The sequence below is a fragment of the Orcinus orca genome, chromosome 8 (assembly GCF_937001465.1).
Source record: "Orcinus orca chromosome 8, mOrcOrc1.1, whole genome shotgun sequence".
Classification (NCBI taxonomy): Eukaryota; Metazoa; Chordata; class Mammalia; order Artiodactyla; family Delphinidae; genus Orcinus; species Orcinus orca.
The window spans coordinates 90922777-90946875 of record NC_064566.1 but is presented as its reverse complement, the minus strand read 5'-3'; the positions used below and the strand labels follow the sequence as shown (position 1 = coordinate 90946875).

General features: G+C 37.6%; 1 protein-coding gene across 1 annotated transcript in view; it reads right to left on the bottom strand.

Moving 5' to 3' along the window:
* The window catches only part of HTR3B (5-hydroxytryptamine receptor 3B), a 37984-nt gene extending 14455 nt beyond the window's left edge, over positions 1-23529 (bottom strand). Inside the window, exons 1-3 of the mRNA XM_012534309.2 lie at positions 23492-23529; positions 20328-20392; positions 14925-15085 (exon numbers count right to left, since the gene is read on the bottom strand). Of these exons, the coding sequence (XP_012389763.2) occupies positions 14925-15085; positions 20328-20392; positions 23492-23529 (264 nt within the window). The remainder of the gene's footprint in view (positions 1-14924; positions 15086-20327; positions 20393-23491) is intronic.
* Positions 23530-24099: the final 570 nt, after the last annotated feature.

Below are 24099 nucleotides of genomic sequence, written 5' to 3'. Positions count from 1 at the left end.
CTGGGCCCGTGAGCCATGGCCGCTGAGCCTGCGCGTCCGGAGCCTGTGCTCCACAATGGGAGAGGCCACAACAGTGAGAGGCCCGTGTACCACAAAAAAAAAAAAGGACACAGTCAACAGAGTGAGAAGGCAACTCATAGAATGGAAGAAAACATTCGTGGATCCTATATCTGATAAAGGGTTATTATCCTGAATATTAAAGAACTTCTACAGCTCAAAACAAAACCAATATCCTTATTTAAGAGTGGGCAAAAGACTTGAATACACTTTTGTCCAAAGTAGATATACAAATGGCCAATAAACACATGAAAATATGCTCAACATCACAGCTATGGACCAAACTGTGTTCTTCCAAAATTCATATATGACTATTTGGAGATAGGACTTTTAGGAGATAATTAAGGTTAAATGAGGTCAAAAGGGTGGGGCTCTCATCCAATAGGATTGGTGACCTTAGAAAGAGAGGAAGAGAGAATGATCTCTCTTTCTCCTCCCTGTGAGGACACAGTGAGAAGGCAGCCATCTGCAAGCCAGGAGGAGAGCTCTTACTAGGAACCAAATTGGCTGGAACTTTGATCTTGAACTGCCCAGCCTCCAGAACTGTGAGAAATAAATTTCTGTTGTTTAAGCCACCCAGTCTATGGTATTTGTTACGGCAGTTGGAGCTGGCTGATATAATCTCTAATCATTAGGGAAATATAAACCAAAACCACAATGAAATATCATTTCACTCTCATTAGGATGGCTACTATTTTTTTTTTAAAGCAGAAAATAAGTGTTGGTGAGGATAATTGGAATTCTTGTGCACTATTGTTGGGAATGTAAAATGGTGCAGCTGCTATGGAAAACAGTATGGCAGTTCCTAAAAACTTAAAAATAGAATTACTACATGGTCCAACAATTCCTCTCCTCGGCATTTACCCAAAAGAATTGAAAGCAGGGACTTGGACAGATATTTGTACATCTATGTTCATTATTCACAATAGCCAAGGGGTGGAAGCAACCCAAGTGCCCCTCAGTGGATGAATGGATGAACAAAATGTAGTATATATATGCAATGTAATATTATTCAGTCTTTAAAAGGAAGGAAATTCTGACACATGCTACAACACGGATGAACCTTGAAGACACTATGCAAAGTCACAAATAAGCCAGTCACAAAAGGACAAATAGGGCTTCCCTGGTGGCGCAGTGGTTGGAGGTCTGCCTGCCGATGCAGGGGACACGGGTTCGTGCCCTGGTCTGGGAAGATCTCACATGCCGCGGAGCGGCTGGACCCGTGAGCCATGGCCGCTGAGCCTGCGCATCCGGAGCCTGTGCTCCTTAACAGGAGAGGCCACAACAGTGAGAGGCCCACGTACCGCAAAAAAAAAAAAAGGCAAATATTTTATGATTCCACTATATATGGTCTAAGTACCTAGACTAGTCAAATTCATAGAGACAGAAAGTAGAATGATGGTTGCCAGGGGCTGGGGAATGGGAAATGGGGAAATGGTGTTTAATGGGTGCAGGGTTTCAGTTTTGGAAGATGAGTTCTGGAGATGGACAGTGGTGATGTTTGTACAACAATGAGCATGTACTTAATGCCATTGAACTGTACACTTAAAAAAGGTTAAGATGGAAATTTTATATTACGTGTAGTTTACTACAAGCAAAATTAATAATTTTAAAATAAGCAAAGGACTTGAACAGATATTTCTCCAAGGGAGATATATAAATGTGGCCAATTAACACTTGAAAAGATGCTCGACATCATTAGTTATTAGGGAAATGCAAATCAAAACCACAATGAGATACCACTTCACCCCACTAGGACGGATAAAATTAAAAAGACAAAAAATACGTGTTGGGAAAATGTAGAAAAATTAGAGCCCCCCTACATTGCTAGTGGGATTATAAAATGGTGCAGCCACTGTGTAAAACAGTATGGTAGTTCCTCGGAAAGTTAAACATAGAGTTACCATAGGACCTAGCAACTGCACTCCTAAGTGAATAACCAAGACTCTTGAAAACAGAAGTACACACACACACACAGTGTGTACAGGAAAAAAAGCAAACTTGTACAGGACTGTTCATAGCAGCCAAAAAGTAGAAATAACCCAATATCCATCAACTGATGAATGGATAAACAAAATGTGGTACATATCCATTTAATAGAATATTTTTCAGCACTAAAAACTAGCATGTTCATACATGCTACAACATGGATGAAACTTGAAGACATTATGCTAAATGAAAGAATTCGATCACAAGAGGCCATTTATTGTATGATACCATGTATATGAAATGTCTGGAATAGGCAAATCTATAGAGATAAAAAGTAGATTAGTGGGACTTCCCTGGCAGTCCAGTGGTTAAGACTTCACCTTCCAATGCAGGGAGTGAAGGTCTGGTCCCTGGTTGGGGAGCTAGATCCCACATGCCTTGCAGCCAAAAATAAAAAAAACCCAAAACATAGAACAGAAGCAATATTGTGACAAATTCAATGAAGACTTTTTAAAAACTGGTCCACATCAAAAGAAAATTTTTTTAAAAAGTAGATTAGTGTTTGCCTAGGGCCGGTGAGGGTGGGGTGCAGGATGCGGCTGCTAATGGTATGAAATCTTTGGAAGTGATGAAATGCTTTGAAATTAGATAGTGGTGATGGTTGCACAGCTCTGTGAATATACTGCAACCACTGAATTATATAGTTTAAATGGATGACTTTTGTGGTTGTGTTATATCTTAATAGAACTGCCATTTAAAAAATGTATTAATAAAGAAAAAGAAAATCATTATTTTTTGGCCACACCATGCGGCATGCGGGATTTTATTTCCCTGACTGGGGATCGAACCCGTGCCCCCAGTACTGGAAGCGTGGAGGCTTAACCATTGGACCACCAGGGAAGTCCCAGGAAACCATTTTTGAAGATGTTTCAGGGAATGTATAGGTAAGAAGGCTGGTACAAACTACTGATGAAACCATTCCTTTCCAACTGTATCCTTCAAAGAGAATAAGAGGCATGGAAAATCCAAGATAAAAACATGTGAAATAAAATGTGTAAAACACTTCCTTACTGATTTTGGTTCAAAGCTAAGGAGTCATTTAAATAACATTTGTATTTCTGTAATATTAAGTGTAATACCAATTTCAGTAAAATAATAGAGTTGGGCAGTTATGGCATGAAAGCAAACAACAGCTCCATTTTCCTCCCCAGAACAAAGTATATTAAATTAATTATCCAGTCAGTTATCCAATCACATCAAAAATATATAATCTTGGGGCTTCCCTGGTGGCGCAGTGGTTGAGAGTCCGCCTGCCGATGCAGGGGACACGGGTTCGTGCCCCGGTCCGGGAAGATCCCACATGCCGCGGAGCAGCTGGGCCCGTGAGCCATGGCCGCTGAGCCTGCGCGTCCGGAGCCTGTGCTCCTTAACGGGAGAAGCCACAACAGTGAGAGGCCCACGTACCGAAAAAAAAAAATATATATATATATATATATAATCTTTGTGCATAGGGTCAAGACTACCACTCTCTTCAATCCAGGCTGGGTGGCGGGTAGGGAGGAGCCATTGACATTTACTTCTTGCGGGGGGTGCACCTGGAATTGTGTAGTGCTCAGACTATACGGGTGTACACAGGATGGCATCATTTGAAAGAGAAACAATAAACTTTTTAAAGTTCCCCCTTTTTGCAATCAAAGAAGTAAGTTGCTATTGAATAAACATTTCTAGATACCTTGAGAAAAAAGGGATTGTGCACAGATACAGAGGGACTCTACTTCAGTGGTTCAGCAAAGGTTAGTCGGAGTGAACTTGCTCTGCAGATTTTTATGAACTTCAAATAGATACATGAGAAAGGCAGGTTTTAAAATGGTATACAGTTGTCCCTCAGTATCCATGCGGCATTGGCTCCAGAACCCCCTCAGATACCAAAATCTATAGATGCTCAACATCCTTATGTATAAAATGGAGAAGTATTTGCATATAACCTACACACATCCTCCAGTATACTTTAAATCATCTCTAGATTACTCATAATACCCAATACAATGAAATGCTACGTAAATAGTTGCTGATGCATGGCAAATTCAAGTTTTGCTTTTTGGAACTTTCTGAAATTTTTTAAAATAAATTTATTTATTTTATTTATTTATTTTTGGCTGCCTTGGGTCTTTGTTGCTGTGTGCGGGCTTTCTCTAGTTGCAGAGAGCAGGGGTTACTCTTTGTTGTGGTGCGCAGGCTTCTCATTACAGTGGCTTCTCTTGTTGCGGACCGTGGGCTCTAGGCACGTGGGCTTCAGTAACTGTGGCACATGGGCTCAGTAGTTGTGGCACATGGGCTTAGTTGCTCCACAGCATGTGGGATCTTCCAGGACCAGGGATCGAACCCTTGTCCCCTGCATTGGCAGGCGGATCCTTAACCACTGCGCCACCAGGGAAGTCTCTGGAATTTTTTTTTAATATATTTTCGAGGCACAGTTGGTTCAATCTGCAAATACTGTACTGACTGTACAAAATGTAAACACTGAATTCACAAGTATTTCCCTAAGAAACAGCTTGGAGGAGGTACAGAGAGGACTCCCAGCCAAGATAGGCTCTGAGGGGCTCAGGGCAGTTAAAAAAAGACCTCTACTGAGAGCCCAAGATTGGGTGACACCACTTTCTTCCAAGTTTTACTGGCTGAGAGAGCCTGAAATAGATCATATCTCACCCACTAACACACAAAAGGCACAGTTCTAGGCTTAGCTGCAATCAAAGAGGGTCCCCCCTTAACAATGGAAAAAGTCCAAAATGTTGTTTCTATTACTGAGAAATATAGCTTTTAGCTACTCTTTCATTACAAATATACTTTTACATCTATGAAATATCCCAACCAGTTTCTTTATCACTGTCATGACAAGTTGTGAATATAACTCGTTGACTCAGTCATGTGGCTGGGGGGGAAGGTCTCTACGTATTAATGTTTCATTTTCACTGTCATTTTATCTAGTTGGTTCTTATTAACTGCCATGTTGACGCCTTCGCTTGTTTTTCTCTTCCTGCCAAGCCCTTTGTCATGTTACACGTAACAATAGTGTTAAGAATTTTTTCCCTAATATCTTATGGGGGTGTCTGGGAAGATTTGTCATTCAGCCCTAAAGAACACAATGTCAAAAAGAAGTTTGAGGCTAAAACTGAAGTCTTTTTTTTGTCAAGGGAAACAAGTTTCTCAATGCCAGCTGGTGAACATAATTGGTTCTCTGGTGGCATTATTCACAGCTTTTCCCTCTGTGCATCTCTTTCTTTTATTTTTTTCTTTAGATGCCTTCCATCTTGTTTGTTAAAAGCAAAGGATATTTCAGAGAATTGGAATTCATTAGCCTTCCTAACAGAGGGAGTCTATTTAGATCTAAATTGGTGGTTAGCAAATATACAGATAATTCCTGCACATTCTTATTTATCTTTCCCAGTTCCAAAGACTATAGAAACAGATGCCTTAACGTCTGGCTGGGAGTCTCTAGTCAATGGACTGGAATACAAAGGAATCTTGGATTCAGAATTGACAAAACTCAATAGAAACAAATGGAAACTCTTCCCTGTTAGTAGATTATCTCTATAATCAGATTTCCCTAAGGTACACATAATACCCAGAAATTCTAAGACAAGACTGTAGTCTTTCACGTAAACAAAACAGGAGGCAAAACATAACGGAAGGGAGGTGCACTGATGAAAGCTGGGCTGAAAGCTCTTCACTCCAAACAAAAGTTGCCAGCAGTTCAGCTGCTGGTAGATGCATCCAACAAGTTATCTATTCACATTGGGAGTGTCCTTGTCTGAGCAGAATTTGTGAGTGATTTTTATCAAGTCCTTCAAACCAGCCCTGCCTCTGGAACAAACTTTAGGAGCAGCCCACCTGAATGTAATAGAGACATTTGCAAATTATATTAGACTAAGTCATTCATAAAGACAACCCTAGAATTGTACTTACATATCTTAATTAATTGGTTAGACATATATCTACCCAGTAGCTTTGAAGTAAGATATACTATGCTGCATATTGTGGGAAACAGGACCATGAGTTAGAAAATCCTTCCCTCAAGTAGCTATTAGTGTATGTGACATTTTAACAGTTAACTATGGGCATTAAGAAATACACATACTTCGTTGGATTCAAAAGAGGGAGACATTGCTGTCAGTTTGGAGAATTGAGGAAAATTTCTCTTAGGAGCTGAGATTTGAGGACTATAATATTTGATAGATGGCAAATGAAGAGGAAAGCACATTCATTGGAGGAAATAGCAGAATTAACAGCATATAGGCAGGAAACAAGAAGTTCAGGTTCATTGTAGCATTGAGTACATGTAGAAGATAAAGTTAAGACAGTAGATAGGGATAAAACTAGAGGGATGGAATATAAGATTTTTCCATATTTCTGAAGGCAAGTTTTCCATATCCAATAAAATATGTCTAACATATTCTTGTAAAAAATTAGTATATTTCACAACATTGGAGAAAAGCATATCTTTGAAAAAATAATGGTGTTCTCCTTACCCACCATAAGGGATATAATTTTATTTTCTTTTATTGGGGTAGGAAGAAAGAGTTAGATTAAAACTTTCAATTTGATACAGTTGTTCCAAGGGAATTAGTAAAATAAAGACTTTACTCCTTTTCTTTATCTCCAAATAAGACTCTAAATGAAAGCCTGAGCAATTCTACTTCACCTTCACCAATATGAAGTCAGAAAGTAGAAGGATAAGGAGAGACCTAGAAACCTGTCTTCAGCTCTTAACTCAAGGCTGATTCTATCTCTTCCCTGGAGTTTCATATAACATGGTTCATATCGTGTCTTTATTCAAATCATGTTTTTCCCATTGGACAATGTCCGATAAACAATATAGACATAATAACCCACTGACAACTAAATAGCAAGGACTAATATCTCTTAAGTAAGTGAAGATGCAGCCCCAGAGAATTGTCTCCCAAATTCTAGTTCAACATCCAAATAGAAAAGAGATTTAAAGGAGTTTTCTACTGGGGCTTTGTGTAAGACTAGGTCTTTTGGATAGTAAGGGTGGGCGTTTTCTGGCATTTAATTAAACAGTATTTTCTAGGATCTTAGATAGAGTACTTTTACTAGTGTAAGTGGGAAAATAAAGCTGAGAAAAGTGAAATTGTGTGCTAAAAGGAGGATTTTTTGTGTTGCATTTAAATGTACCTACTTATGGCCGCATAGCACAGGGAGATCAGCTCCGTGCTTTGTGTCCACCTAGAGGGGTACGATAGGGAGGGTGGGAGGGAGACGCAAGAGGGAGGAGATATGGGGATGTATGTATATGTATAGCTGATTCACTTTGTTATACAGCAGAAACTAACACACCATTGTAAAGCAATTATACTCCAATAGAGATGTTAAAAATAAATAAATAAATGTACCTGCTTACGAAGAAATAATGAGTAGGGGTTTATCTAAGCTCGAGGAAAATTATGCTAAAATAACTTCATTAGATAAAAAATAATTTAAACCATGTTATAACAGAAAATTTATACTTTCAGTTTTGAAGTATTTTTCATCAATTTCAATACCTGAGTCTCAGTCAAAAAATCAGAGTCTATGATTCATAGTGCAGCACTAAGATATTAACATAGAGAAACACGTCCATTAAAATAAATTAAAGAGAAATTATTGAATTATTTTTAAAGTACATTAAAATAATAATACTGTATTGTAGGGCATATTATATATGTAAATGTAAGGGGAACAGGTAAATAGAATTTTACTGTTGTAAGATTTGTACATTTTATATGAAGTGTAATAACATTAATTCTAAGTACATTGTATTAAGTTAATGATGGATATGGAAATCCCTAAAATAACATCTAAAAATAATACACAGAGGGATTGCAAAAAAGCTAATTTGATTTCAGAGGAACTAAAATCAAATATTAAAGAATATTTAATTTATCCAAAATAAGGCAGGATAAGAGGATCAGAAAACAGAAAACAGATGCGACAGCTAGAAAACAAATAGCAAGATGGTATTGGTAAATGGACAAAACACTTCCATTAAAATGAATAGGTTGACAGGTTAAAATAGCAATACCCTGGAACACTACTCAGCAACAAAAAAGAGTGAATTATTGATACACACAACAACTTGGATGAACCTGAAGGGAATTACACTGAATGAAAGAAGCCAACCTCAAAGGTAAGATACTGCATGATTCCATTTATATAATATTCTTGAGATGACACAATTATAAAGATAGAGAAGGGATTTATTGGTTGCCAGGGGTTAAGGGTTAGAGGGGAGAAAGGATTGCGGCTATAAAGGAACAGTACCAGGGAGCCCTGTGATGATGATTGTGTAGCTTGATGTGGTGGTAGTGGTGGTTACACAAAGCTACACATATGATAAAATTATAGAGAAACATACACACACATGCAAATGAGTATATGTAAAACTGGAGAAAGCTGAATAAGCACCAAAGTCCATTTTCTAGTATTGATACTGTACTGTACTGTATTTATTGTACTGTACTGATATTGTACTGTATTGTATTTATGCAAGATGTTAACATTGGGGGGCATTGAGTGAAGGGTGCACAGAACCTCCCTATAAATTTATTAGCAACTTCCTGTAAATTTATAGTTATTTCAAAATAAAAAGTTTAACAAAATGAAAGACCAAACTACATGCTCTGTCTAAGAGATGACTTTGAGTACCACAGAAATTGAAAATAAAAGGATGGCAAAATACATACCATGCAAAAAGTAAGCAAGAAAAAAACTTCAAGAAAAAGAATATTACCAGAGATAAAGAAGGGTATTTTATAATGGTAAAAGCTTCTGTTTGTTAAGAAGACATATGATCTTAAATGTGTATGCATCTAATAACAGGGCAGATAAATAGACAAACCACAATTATAATTGGGGATTGTTATACCCCTCTCTACGAAATTAATAGAACAACTGGACAAAAAAATTGTTATAGGAGATTTTAACAATACTATAAACACACTTATTGAATTTACATTTATAAAACAGTGTACCCTTCTATTCAACATTGCACTAGAGGTTCGAGTCAGGGCAGTAGGCAATAAAAGGAAAGAAAAGCTATAAAGATTGGAAAGAAAGACATACAGCTTTCATTATTCACAGACAACATGATCTTCTACAGAGAAAATTTGAAAGAATCTACAAAAAAGACTCAAAAATTAATTAGATGGCAGGGTCACAGGATCAAGGTCAATATATACAAATCAGTTATATTTTTGTATGCTAGCAAGTAACAGAGACCCAAAATTAAAATACATTTATATTATTAAAATTTTAATTCTCTTTCTTATTAAAAAATATCATTTATAGGGCTTCCCTGGTGGCGCAGTTGTTGAGAGTCCACCTGCCGATGCAGGGGACACGGGTTTGTGACCCGGTCCGGGAAGATCCCACATGTCGCGGAGCAGCTGCGCCCGTGAGCCATGGCCGCTGAAGCTGCGCATCCAGAGCCTGTGCTCCGCAATGGGAGAGGCCACAACAGTGAGAGGCCCGTGTACCGCAAAAAAAAAAAAAAAAAAAAAAAAAAAAAAAAAAAAAACCTTTTATAATAGCATCAAAAATGTGAAATACTTAGGGATAAATTTAACCAGATATGTGTAGAACACTGAAAAGCACTAAACATTATGCAAAGAAATTGAAGAACTAAACAAATGGAGAGATACACTGTTGTCATGGATTGAAAGCTTATTGTTAAGATGTTGATTCTCCTTAAATTGATCTATAGATTTAATGCAATCTCAATAAAAATCTGGTGGTTTTTAAAATAGAAGTTGATGAATTTTCTTAAGTTTATATGGAAATGCAAAGTGCCTAGAAGAGTCAAAACAATTTTAAAACAGAAGAGTAAGGTTGGAAGACTCACACTATCTGATTTCAAGACTTCTGTAATGCACAGTAATTGACACAGTGTATTGGTGTAAGGAGAAATATATTGATTAGTTGGACAGAATAGAATCCAAAAATAGACCAAAACTATATAAAGAACTTCTGCAACTCAATAATAAAGTAATAAACAATGCTATTTTTTAAAAAGTAAAAGATTTGAGTGAATACTCTATTTTAAAAGATATACAGTTGACAAGTAAGCTCATGGAAAGATGTTCAACATCATTAGTTTTTAGTGAAATGAAAGTTTAAAACCACATCGAGATATCACAAATCTACTTTGTGGTGACAAATCTACTAGAATGGTTAAAATTTAAAGAGATTGACAATATCAAGTGCTGACAATCATGTGGAGGAACTGAAACTCTCAGACATTGCAGGTGGAGTGCAAAACAACACAGCCACATTGGAAAACAGTTTGGCAGTTTCTTATAAAGTTAAACATAGACTTATACAACACAGCAATCTCACACCTAAGTATTTATCCAACAGAATTGAAAACGTATGCAAATGTTTATAGTGACTTTATTCATAATTGTTCCAATTTGGAAACAACCCACATCACATGTCCAACAACTGGTAAATAAGTAAACAAATTGCAGTACATTTGTACAATAGAATACTACTACTGACATATGCAACAACACAACACTGATAGCTCTCAAAGGCATTATTCTAAGTGAAAGAAGCCAAAAACAAAGAATAAAATACAATATGATTCCATTTATATGACATTCTAGAAAGGCAAAACTATAGGGAGAAAAAAGAAAATCTGTGGTTGCCAGAGACTGGGGCTGGGGGAAGGGACTGGCTTAAAACAGATGAGTTTCAGGGACTTCCCTGGTGGTACAGGGGTAAAGAATTCCCCTTACAATGCAGGGGATGCAGGTTTGGTTCCTGGTCAGGGAACTAAAATCCCACATGCCACGGGATAACTAAGACTGTGCACCACAACTACAGAGCCCAGGAGCCCTGGAGCCCACGCACCACTACTAGAGAAGAGAAAACCCACATGCCACAACTAGAGAGAAGCCCCCACACTGCAACAAAAGATCCTGCATGCCTCCATGAAGATCCCGCATGCCACAACTAAGACCTGATGCAGCCAAAAATAAATAAAGTAAATAATAAATAAATCTTAAAAAAATGATGAGTTTGAGTCTACATAATTTTTACCTCAAATTTTAAAATGCATCAAAATTTCATAGGATGCAGTTAAATTAGTGCTTGGGGGAAAACTTATAACTTTAAATGTTAAAATTATAAAAGAAAAAAGGTTTAAAATAAATGATATAACTTTCCACTTTAAGAAACAAGATAAAGAAGAACAAATTAAGTACACAGTAAGTAGAAGAAAGGAAATAAAGATAAGAGTAGATATCAGTAAAATAGAAAACAATAAGGAAAATTCAAAACCAATATTTGGTTCTTTAAAGAAATAAATTAAATTGATAAACATTTGGTAATATTGGTCAAGGGAAAATAAGAGAAAACACAAATTACCAACATGAGGAATGAAAAAGGCAGTATCACTGGAGATCCTTTGGACATTAAAAGAATTAAAAGAGAATATTATGAACACATAAATTTGTAACTTTGATGAAACAGACAAATTCCTTGAAAAATACAAATTACCAAAACGGGCACAAGAAGAAATAGAAAATTTGAATATTCCTATATATGTTAATGAAATTAAATTTATATTTAAATACCTTCCCACAAAGAAAACTCCAGTCCCAGGCAGTTTTACTGGTGAATTTTATCAAACATTAGGGAAGAAAATTATCCATGTTACACAATTCCTTCAGGAAATTGAGGAGGGAACACTTTTCAACTAGTTTTATAAAGCCAGCATAACCCTGACGCCAAAACCAGACAAATACATTACAAAAAATAAAACTATAACCCAATACTCCTCATTAACATAGATGCAACCTACAATAAGTAGGAATTCAAATCCAGAAATATATAAAAAGGATAATATATCAAGATCAAGTGGGGTTTATTCTAGGAATGCAGGGGTGGTTTAACATTTGAAAATCAATCAAAAATAATTTACCATATTAACTGCATAAAACAGAAAAATCATATGATCATTCAAATTGATTGAGAAAAACTTTGATGTAATTTAGTGTCATTCATGATTTTTAAAATATCTCTCAGCACATAGAAAATAGGAGAGAACTTTTTCAACCTGATAAAGATCATCTATGAAAAATCTATAGCTAATGTCACACTTAATGGTGAAAGATTTTTCTGTAAGAATGGAAACAAATAAAAATGTCTGCTCTCACCACTTCCATTAACACTGTAGTAGAGGTCTTAGGCAATGCAATAAGACAAGAAGAATAAAGGGTACACAGATTAAAAAAGAAAGAAGTAAAACTATTTGCAGATGAAATGATTGTGTATGTAGAAAATACTAATCTGAAAAACTACTAGAATTAGGAAGTGAATTTTGCAAGGTCACAGGACACAAAGTCAACATACAAAATGAATCCTATTTCTTTATAATGACAACAAATAACTAGAACATTTAAAATTTTAAGTAATATTTATAGCTACATCAAAAATACTTTGGGATAACTTTAATGGAAATATGTATAAAACTTCTACCTTTAAAATTATAAAACACTGCTGAAGACCCAAATAAATGGAGAGACATACCATATTCAAAGACTGGAAAACTCAGTATTGGTAAATGTCAATTCTCCCCTAAATTTCTCTGTGGGTCCTACACCATTCCAAGCAAACTCCCAGCAGGTTTTTTTTTTTTTAATGAAGTGTGACAAACTGAATATAAAATTTATGTAGAAGTACAAAGGTTCTAAAAAGCCAAACTATCTTAAAAATGAAGAACAAAATTCAAGGACTTACCCTATCTGATTTCAAGATATCAGATAGTCTGACACTTATAAGTTAACTTAATTTTCAGCCAAGACATCACAGCAATTCAACGGGGAAAGGGAAGACTTTTCAAAAAATGGTGATGGAACAAATCCTTTCTAAATGCAAAAACAAAAACAAAACAAAATTCAAAACAACAGCAAAAAACTTTGAACTATGCCTCACACCATTACAAAAATTAATTCTCAAGATCACAGAACTAAATCTAAGGAGCTAAAAACTATAAATCTTCTGAAAGAAAATATAGGAAAATATTTTGGTAAACTTGTAGTAGCAAAGATTTCTTTTAGACAGTACCCAGAAAGCACTAACCATAAATAAAGAACTGGTAAAAAATGGACTTTATTAAATTAAAAAATTTCTGTCCATCGTAAGACCCATTAGGAAAATAAGTAGGCAAGCCACAGACTGAGAATAAACATTTGCAATACATAGATGACAAAGGACTTGTGTCCAGAATATATAAGCAATCCCTATTAATCTATAATAAAAATACAACCAACACAATAAAAAATAGGAAAAGACTTAAACGGGTACTTCACAAAGAAAGATATATAAGTGGCCAATAAACACATAAAAAAAGAGCCCCTAATTATTAGCCATGGGAAGTATAAAGAAAAACCACAATGAAATATCCCTACACACTTACCAGAATGGGTAAAATTAAAAAGACTGATAACACCTAATGCTGGTGAAGATGTGGGGAAATGGGAACTCTCATAGCTGATGGGCGGGAGTATACAGCGTACAACCACCTTGTAAATCAGTCTGGCAGTTTCTCGTTAAATGTACATCTATCCTATGAGAATTGGCAGTTATTCCACTTCTAGGTTTTACTGAAGAGAAATAAAAACATATATACACCAAAATACTTGTACAGAAATGTTCACAGCAGCTTTATTCATAATACACTAAAACTGGAAACAACCCATGTGCCTATCAACAGGAGAATGGATAAACAAATCATGGTATAGCCATAACCAAATACTACTTATCAATAAAAAAGAAAAACTACTGATATGCACAACAACATGAATGGAGCTCAAAACCATGCTGAGTGAAAAATCCAGGCACAGTAGGGTACATACAGTAAATTTTCATTCTTAAGAAGTTCTAGAACTGGCAAAAATAATCTATGATGAAAGAAATCAGAACAGTGGTTGTCCTTGTGGATGGAGGGGATGATGGGAAGGAAATGGGGGATCTTTCTGGGGTGATGGAAATGTTTGACATATTGATAGGGATACGGATTATGTGGGTGCATGCAATTATCAAAACTCATACTGTGCATTTCAATATCTGTATATTATACCTCAATTGGAAAAAAAATTTTGAGAAGTAAATTGAAAAACAATTATTAAACTACTTTAACAAACAAGCTCAGTAAAGTCTGCTTTTAAAAGAAATCAAAAGAAATTTGGGATCTATTGATACTGAAGACTTTGTAATTAAGAAAAAGGAGAAAGAAGAAGCAGAGATAATTATATGGGCCATCACTGAGGGCTTCCTAAGACCTCTGCTAACTGCTTTACATGCACTTTCTCATTTAATACCCACAACAACCCATTTTTCAGACATAGTAGGAAAGATATGCTTTAATAAACAAATCTTCCCACTACCCTTAGCAAGTACCTTAGGTATAAGTTCCCTTAAAAACTCAGGATAGCAAGGCACTTTTTTCCCCTTTTAAAATGTCAGGCAGTAAGTTGTAGAAGTTGTTTCATAAACCTGCTCCTATCACTAAGAAATGTGAACCATAGAAAATAATACCTATTACCATTTTTGGTTTCAGCAATGCTCATAAAATATGTTCTGTGACCTATGACCACAATTCTTAAAACATCTTATTTCTGTGAAATTCCTATTTCTAGGAATATTTTCTAGATATAGAAATTCCTATTTCTATATCTGCCCTCACAATGTAAGTCGGGGGCTAGAAAGCATGATTTGCCTAATAAATATTTACCCCAGGCTCACTGCTGAGTCTAGCACAACTTCTCTGTCAGCTCAACGAGAGTCTCAAGAATAAAACTTCTCCTAGACCCCTGCATAAACAGCAGGTAGTTTTACAAAAGAACGATGGGACTAAGAGATGGTAAGATGGTCCTTACCACATCCAACACAGCGCGGACAAACACATCCAGGTATACTGTGGTGGCCTGGGTCCAGTTGTGAACTGGCCTCACTTCCTTGCGATATTTTTGTAATAGCTGCTTGGTGAGATGATGCAGAGCAGAGCTCCTGGGATGAGGGGTATCTATGGCCAGGATTCCTGAAAAAGAAAACTATCATCGTTTTCATCGTTTATGAAAATAAAAGGAACTTAGCATCTTTAGGACACTTCAGACTGCTCAGGACTCAGTGGCTCCTAGCAGGATATAGTTTTCAGCTCATCCGAACTGCTTAAGTTCACAGCCAACTAGCGGGCTTATTGGCAGACACTTGTTTAAAGTAAGCTGATGACATAGAAAATAAACTTATGGTTACCAAACTGGAAAGAGGGGGAAGGGATAAATTAGGAATTTGGGATTAACAGATACACACTACTGTATATAAAATAAACAGCAAGGACCTACTGCATAGCACAGAGAACTATATTCAATATCTTATAATAACCTACAATGAAAAAGAATCTGAAAAAAAATATGTGCGTGTGTGTGTCTATAACTGAATCACTTTGCTGTACACCTGAAACATTGTAAATGAACTATACTTCAATTAAAAAGCAAAAAAAAAAAAAAAAAGCAAAGTAAGCTGACAGTCTAAGTGCCCAATGGAAAAATCTCATTGTAAAGATAAATAAATCAACCCCATCTCTGAGGATGCAAACTTTCACTTACAGTTCCATTTTTACAACAATCTTGCATATTGGAGACAACATCCTTTCTTTTTTCCAGTATCACCCCCTCCCGGTACATAGGAGAAAACTTCCTATGCACTTAGCCAACATTTAACTTCCTCTTTGGATTTTTCTTTTGATTTTCTGTTCGTAATTCAAAATCACATAGAAAGCCCAAAGCAGAAACATGGACAAACCAGTTGAACACAAAGATTTGTGTGGATTTCTGAGTAATGGGATTAGTGAGATTCCAATTCATATTTTTCTCCTCAAAAATATATCTGTTCTCTCACTCTGCCTTAAAATGCACTTGTCAGAAAATGAGATCTTCATTTTGGGAAAATTCTCTGTGGCTCCAGGGAACAACCATTTCCTATGACCCAGGAATCTTGATTTGTAGAGGAGCCGTGATTGGTGTTGAGGCCGGCAAGGCCAGGGGAAAGCAAGCAAGAGAAATGAGCACCAGCAATTGGAAGTGACAAACCTGTGAGGGCTTTCTCAGAACTGCAAAAAGATATTTTGTTCACCAGCTTTGCCGGCCCCTGGGGGATTCAAAGCTTCGCTAAGTCATTGGACTGAAGCAAATTGCACACCTCCCGCCAACAGCGCCTGAGTGAAATCTATCTGTAGTGTCCTGCATGTGAATTCACCTTGGCTCTCAGCGGTTTTGATGGTTATTTTGATGAGCTGCTGAAGGTACGCGGGATCCAGCAGGAAACTGTAAATGAGATATCCTCTCCCCGTGCGACAATCGTGTTTATACCCATCTCTTTATGAATGATGTTGTTTCACTTGCCGCCGCAGGCAGCAATTTCTATGTTTATCAATGTCAGTGTGACCAAAATGCTAACAACGGTGCTGGAGGTGCAATTCCAGACTCATTGTGGGCAGTGGAATATTCACTTTCATTATCATCTGAACTGGGAATCTAATTAGCGTTTTAACTCCCTAACTATTCACCCGACAAGACGCCAGAAGTGGCAACAGCTATTCTGGCATGCGGGACTAAGGTGGGTGACTTGCATCAGGCATCATCTTTAGTTTTTGTGAACTGTGATTGTCAAAAAGTGTGCTGTGAATCTCTCTACCTGAGACTGTTTCTTGCTGGCGGACACTGCGGGTAGAGATTTCTGGAGCCCAAAGCAAAGCTGGTCTGGTGCTTTTCCTGAGAACTTCGCTTTGGGCAAGTTCACTCTTACCTCCCTTGGAAGCTCCCAATTCAAGTCCCAGCTGGGGAACCACTGAAATGTGCTTGTTTCAATACAGGAAACCACTTGAGACAGAGTTAAGACATAATTCTGAGAAGTGAATGTGTGCTCCCTATACCCTCTGTTCATGGAGAGTCAAATTCCCCTCTGATACCTTTTCTAGGAAACAATCCATAGGTCCCCTATGGATAAACACATACTTTCTAGAATGTGTCATAGTCTTTGGGTAAAAAGAGAATGTTCTGGAAGCTGGAAATAGGAACAAAAGAGAAGCAGGCAATGATTGGAGAAAAATCAGAAGCAAACGGAAGTATGCTTAAATAAACTACAGAGGGAAAGAGTTCTTTGTTTCAAATGGGAAGAAATAATAAATTACATTTCTACTATGAGTGCAAATTTGCCTGAGGAGAAAGATCAATTAGAGGAGAGAGATTAAGGATTTAAGTGACCATTAATTAACAGTAAATTATGCCCCTTGAAAGCTAATGTGACATTCACACAAGCACTAAATGACTCACAGTTCAGTGATGTTTCAGCAGACACTGATGGAAACTATCAACAGACCCAGGAAAGATTCCTCACTAGCTCTGCCTCCTTGAATGATAATAATCAGCTTCAAATAATTCACTTGTAAATTTCTGGAAAGTAGAATGTGTTAGGAACTGAGCTGTGAAGCGCTTTTGGTGAAGAGAGATTTTAAAAAGATAAGAATACAATAGAATTATTCCTTTGTTTTCCTTATTTCAACGAGTTACACACACGCCTATCTTAGAATGTTCTGGGCACTTTAATGAAAAGAGCTCTTTTTGCTTTAGTGAGTATACCACCTTTAGGATTATAAGAGAATGATACTGAGACAGGCTGGGACCTGGGACCTAGGACCCTTTGCTGCAGTGCTTACACCTGGACAAATGTCTCCTTAAGAAGCAAAATACAAAGAAACTAAAAGGGACTAAAAATAACTGCGTGCATGTGCAGTTAGGGCAAATTATGGACAATAAGATACAAAAAGACCAAAAAAAACCAACTTCCACTTCTGAAAAGCAGGGAGCAAAAGCAGGGTACTGCACATGCCCCTGCACACAGCACCACCAAGGGGGTGGGCAGACCACCTAAGCCTCCCCTCTGGCTGGACCCCTGGACACACCCCTACCCTCACGCCATTTAAGAAACCAGCTCCTCCCACCTCAGGGAGCGAGCAAGGGAACCTGTTACTTGTTTTTACTCCTCCCTGCTATATAGTAGGAGTCCCAATAGAGCCTTGCCTGAACTTCTTGTCTGGCCTCTTATCAATTTCTATTGATTAAGGAAGGCCAAGAAACCTGGTTGGTAGCAATACATATATCTGAGATGTTACAAGGAAACAGAGGTTTGAGGGCATGGTACTACTGAATACCTAATACTGATTAAATAATTAGCTGTGTGCCAGGCACTGGGCTAAGAGCCCTTTATATGAATTATCTCATTTAACTTCTACAAGAATAGGTACTCTACAGCCCCATGAAGGGTCACTTACAGGTGAGGGACTCTAGGCCTAGGGAGGTTAGTACCACTGAAGATCACACAGCTTGTAAGTGAGGAGGCCGGAATTTAAACAAGACTGATCTGGATGCAAAGGTCAAGCTCTTACTCTGGCACTACCCTGAACTGGCTCCCTGAGAATACTAGGTGAGTAACCGTTCAAAAGGAAGAGTTGCATGTTGTACATTTTTGGACAGAAACAGCGCATTGTTATTTTCTGTGTTTGTGGGGTTTTTTAAAATATTTATTTATTTGGCCGTGCCGGGGCTTAGTTGCGGCCCTCGGGATCTTTGAGTTTCATCACGTGAACCCTTAGTTGCTGCCTGGGGGATTTGTTCCCTGACCAGGGATCGAACCTGGGTCCCCTGCATTGGGAGCATGGAGTCTTAGCCACTGGACTGCCATTTGTGTGTTTTCAGGTCAGTGATATGTTACATTTGCATTGCAGCTTACAATTACATAATGCTATCTTATTCGGTCTTCATGAATATACAAAATAAACAGTTAACTTACAGGGAAACAGAGTCTCTAAGAGGTTAATGGACTTGCCTGGGGTCACGTGGCTGGTGAGTAGAGTGGCAGGACCTAGATGGTTCTAATCCAGGCCTCCTACCCTAGCACACTGTCTCCTGGGTGCAGCGGTGAATTGGTGGTTGGTTCACGGTTTTAATGTTTACAAATCATCTTGATATTAAACCAGTAAAAATTCCAAAGGATGAATTTTTCTGCAGCAAATGTTCTCAGTATGATTTATGGTCAAGCACTGATTACGAGACACTATTGAAACACTCCCTCTGCCACAGTTACAGCAAAAATCAAGCATAAGGCAAAACATTAGAAAGAGAAATCATGAAGAAGAGTTTCTTCTGTTTTCAAACCTTCATTTTTCTATTTTATCTTACTTAGTTTAATGTTCACAATTATTTTCTGCTAAGAAACCCATTTGACATTTAATGAAATTCCCTCTGTTTTCATTTTTATAATTAAGATATGCTTTTATCCTTTAAGTTCAACACCCAGCATTTTTATTCTTTAACGATAAGTGGCTATTTTTCTTCTCTACCCAATAAAAAAATCATTGCCAGCTGCTTGGCTACCAAATTCCTTCCTCACCTCCGTAATTGACTCATTCCACTTTCAGTTATATTTTAAAACATGGAAATTCAGATACGAGCTCTAGGAGAACCCTCAAGAAAGTGGGGTGTTGGGAAACACCAGCATAAACATAAATTTTTGATTCGTGTATATTTTCTAAGAACCAATCGTATCCTATTCAAATGGCTCAATTCAGTAGAGTTAATACTGGCACTATGGAATTTTAGTTTCAGAAATTTAGGGAAAGAAAACATATATATATATATATATTAGTTTCTAAAATATTTTTAAGGGGAATTGTACACTCAAAACATGCAAGTTTATAGAGCTCGTCTTTAGAGAAACACTCATCACCTACACAGACTTTGTACGGCTGGATGTAAAGCCCCTAATACCAAAATGACATCCAGGTTTCTGTAGCTATGACGGATCCAAGGAACTCTCTCTCTGGGCTACTAAAAGCCAAGACTACTTTGGATAATAAAAATATACTATTCAGATATAAAAGTAAATCTGAAAGAGAATACCCCAAACTCTCAATGTCAATTGTTGTAAAGAAAGCTTGATTTCTAAGGAAGCAGAAATTTATCAGACAATTATAACATTTCAGAGCATATTTTCAGCCATGTGTAAAGCCCCACTGTGTGACCCTACGTGTATATACGTCTATAATTGTAGGAGCAAAGTCGTAACAAATTGTTGGTCTCCGTGTAGCTTCACAGGACTGACATTTTACAGATGGTAAAAAAAAACAAACACTTGTGACGAGTTATACAGCACAACGTAGAAAACCATGTCTTAGCTTCTAGGCGTTAATATTCAAAGCCTAGTAATATCATTAAAGGACTCACCTGAGGCGGCCACCAGGACCAAGGGCCACAGAGGGGCCATTGAACTTGCCAGTGTTCCCCAGGCACTTCCAGAAGATGAGAAACACAAACTTGCCTATTGGATGGAACGCCGCTCAATCTTTCCTAAAAGACCTCCTTTCCATTCCGTTCTTCTCTGTTTGCCAGTTTATGCTGTCCTTGCTGGTGCTATTTTGTAAACACTAAATGGGACCAAAGGCAGTACCAGCACCACACAAATGTTTTGGAATTGATACCATTGCAATACTTCTTAACTTCTCCATTTGGTTCTGCCCCAGGATCAGATCTTGGCCAACATTTCAATTTCCCTGACAGGAGATAGCTAAGTGAATAATGTAATCTAAGAGGAGCCCCTAAGCAGGGGAAATTCCACACTAATGTGATTTCCTTTACAGCCTTTACCTAAGGCAGTCCTCTTGCTGACATTTAGGACACTAATTTCATTAATAATTGAGTTCCAAATAGCTGATCTAAATCAGACTTATGCAGTAACATCTTCAGCATTTGACTATGATTATTGGACTCTTGAATTTCACTAAGCTAATGGAAACCTGGTATTGTCAAATGAAGAGCAACTACTAACAGTACAGTGGGAAGAGTGTCTTTTGTTTCTCCTAAGCCCCTTTCATTAAAAGAAACATCGATTTTTGATAAATAGAAATGCTTCTTAAATTGTCACTGCCCACAATTCAGAAAGTAACTACATAAGAGAGAATGCGTCTAGGCTTACTGAAGATGAAAACTACTAAAGTTTAACATCACTCAATAAAAACTGGGGGTTTTTTTTCACTTTTTGATTGAGCCCCATTCACTTTTCATTATTAAGGAAAAAGATGCATCATTCCACATAACTCTATCTTGCATTGGTAGACCCCTAGATGCTCTAGAGACAAAAATTAAATTTCATACCATTTCCAACATATGCCCGCTTTTTACTATAGATGGAATCTAGAGGAACAGGTTTGAGATAAGTTTTCACACAACAAACTGAGGGAGGGGAAGCATATACCTGATCCCTGTGCTCCTAATCATTTGGTCCCTTTGTTTAGAATCCATGAAGCTCTCTTTTTAATTTTCATCTACCAGTAAAATATAGATGTTGGTGAAAGCAGTTACAAATATGGAAAGGGAGAAAACTAGGATGAACCCTGTAGTGTTGAGTTGGTTTTGGAAGTATCAGAGTGAACTCTTGGTTTTCGATACATGTAGCTAAATATAGAAATACATACAAATGTAAGCATGTGTGTACATGTGTTCATACACGCATATGTTCCTAGCTCTGTCCACTAGAGCGCCTGAGAGCAGGAACAGCCCAACAAAAATGAGTACACCTAACACCCAGATCTTGGTCTCTAAATAGCATACATACCTACAAGGAAGAAATGGAGAAATGCGTGATGCCAGGGCCAGGGCAGGAAAGTAGAAAAAGAGCCTAGAATGCCTCCTTGTATCACAAAGTAAAGAAGTGCTAAAAGAATCATGGGGACAGGATTAAAGGACAGAGTCAGCTTGAAGGGGCTCCCACTGGCCAAATCTGTGACGATTCAAGCATCAAAATCAATAATGATGGCAAAGATTTATAACTCATGAAGTAGAATAACAATCCATGAGTCCATCCTGATTTAAATAAAGAGATGTATGGGAAGGAGAGAAAACTTTTCCCTTAAATTACAATTGCCAACTAATAAATGTAGAAGAAATAATGGAATCTTTATAGTGATAATTAATTCACAAAAGAAACATCAATGGGTGATAAAAACTAGTTGGCAAAAGTTTGATGAGGAACAGGACATTAACACAAAATACTTACTAAATACAAAGATTTAAAAAAATCTTTCAGGACTTCCCTGGTGGTGCAGTGGTTAAGAATCCGCCTGTCAAGGCAGAGGACACAGGTTCAAACCCTGGTCCAGGAAGATCCCACATGCCGCAGAGCAACTAAGCTCATGTGCCACAACTACTGAGCCCGCACGCCACAATTACTAAAGCCCGCGTGCCTAGAGCCCATGCTTCGCAACAAGAGAAGCCACCACAATGAGAAGCCCGCGCACCGCAACAAAGAGTAGCCCCTGCTCGCTGCAACTAGAGAAGACCCAACGCAGCCCAAAATTAATTAATTAATTAATTTTAAAAATATTTCAGTAGAGAAGTCTGGCAGACAACACCTTTATCAAATGATGAAAATTAGCATCACCAGTTATGGGAGTTGTGCACCACGAGATTTGAGAAGATGCAACAGCCCTTCTGTTATCATCCTGCCAAAAATTCATAACTTGAATCTATCCAGTAGGAAACCCCGTATTGTGGGACATTCTACAAAACAGCAGGCATGTAATCTTCAAAAGTGTCAAGGATATGAAAGTTAAAGAAAGACTGAGAAACTGTATCAAACAAAAGGAGATTAAAGAGGCATGACAACTCAGTGCAATGTGTGATTCTGCAGTGGATCCTTTTGTCATAAGAATATTTTGGAGAGAACTGGTGAAACTCAAATGCGGTCTGTGGATTAGATGGTAGTGATATAGCAATGTTGAATTCCTAATTTTGATTGTATTGAGATTATGTAAAATAATGTCCTTGTTTGTAAGAGTAATGCTCTAAGTAATCACAGGTGAAGGGTCATCATGTTGGCAACAAACTCTCACATGGCTGGTGGGGGTGGAGAGTTCTTTCTACTTCCTGTGCTTCCAGTTTTGCTGGGCATTTGAAAATACTTTTACTTTTTCAGAAGAAAAAGTAAAAAAAGAAATATAACCTGGTAGAGGAAATTGGATACAAAGTTATGGAAAGTTTGAGAAATATCCTTGAGATAGGGTAGAAAAATAAATGGGGCTTCATCAAGAGGTAAGATCATGAAGGACTGATCTGGCCATCAAAATCCCATCACTTCCCATCAATGCTTTGAATTGTTGGCTTCTACCTATGAGATGAATTAGGACAGGAGAAAGGCAAGCTGTAGGCAGCAGACCATTTTTTTTTTATGGGCAGGGAGCACAGAAGCTTGCCTTTATGCAAAGCTTTAATTGAGATGGTAATCAACATTATCTTCTTGCCACACATGTTAGTAAGCCATGACTCTAGGTCAAACCTCCTGGGACACGCTTGCCCTCCCTTCTGGCTCACTTTCTCATATACCCATCTGTTACTGGAAGGCCACTGCTAATGACGTGTAATACAGGTACATTACGACCTTCATTAGCTAATTTAACAACAGTCTGGTGATCCTGCCCATTACAGCTCTTTATTGGCTGATGAATTTTGCAAAGACAAGAAAGGTTTGTGTGAGTGACTTGTCTTCAAAGTAGTTTATATACAGATATTTCCTGATCTTCCCTTGATTGCCCTGCTCTGCACCACCAGATGGCTCAGAGCTTTCTTTTCCCAAACTTACTGTCCTGTCTAGGTTTAGTTTATATACTCAGTGCCTTTACATTCGGTGTCTGTCCCTTGCTCAACTTTTAATTTTCCATGAAAACCATCTCTTCTCAACTCCTTAAATTCAATACTGTTTACTCACATTATTTTTTGCAATCCATTAGTCAAAGATTTCATCCCCCTTAGATATCTCTTTAGGAAGGATGAATGCAGGGTGAACCCTGTTCAGACCCTTGAAACAGGTCAGGATATTAAAGTAAAGAAAATGGAATTGTCAGGGGATAAGCATTCAGGCTTCTTAAATATCACCTGGGAAAAAAAAGACTTATTAATCTGAAGTTTGAATCTGCCATTCTCTGAGAGCAGTTCAGGCCAGGCC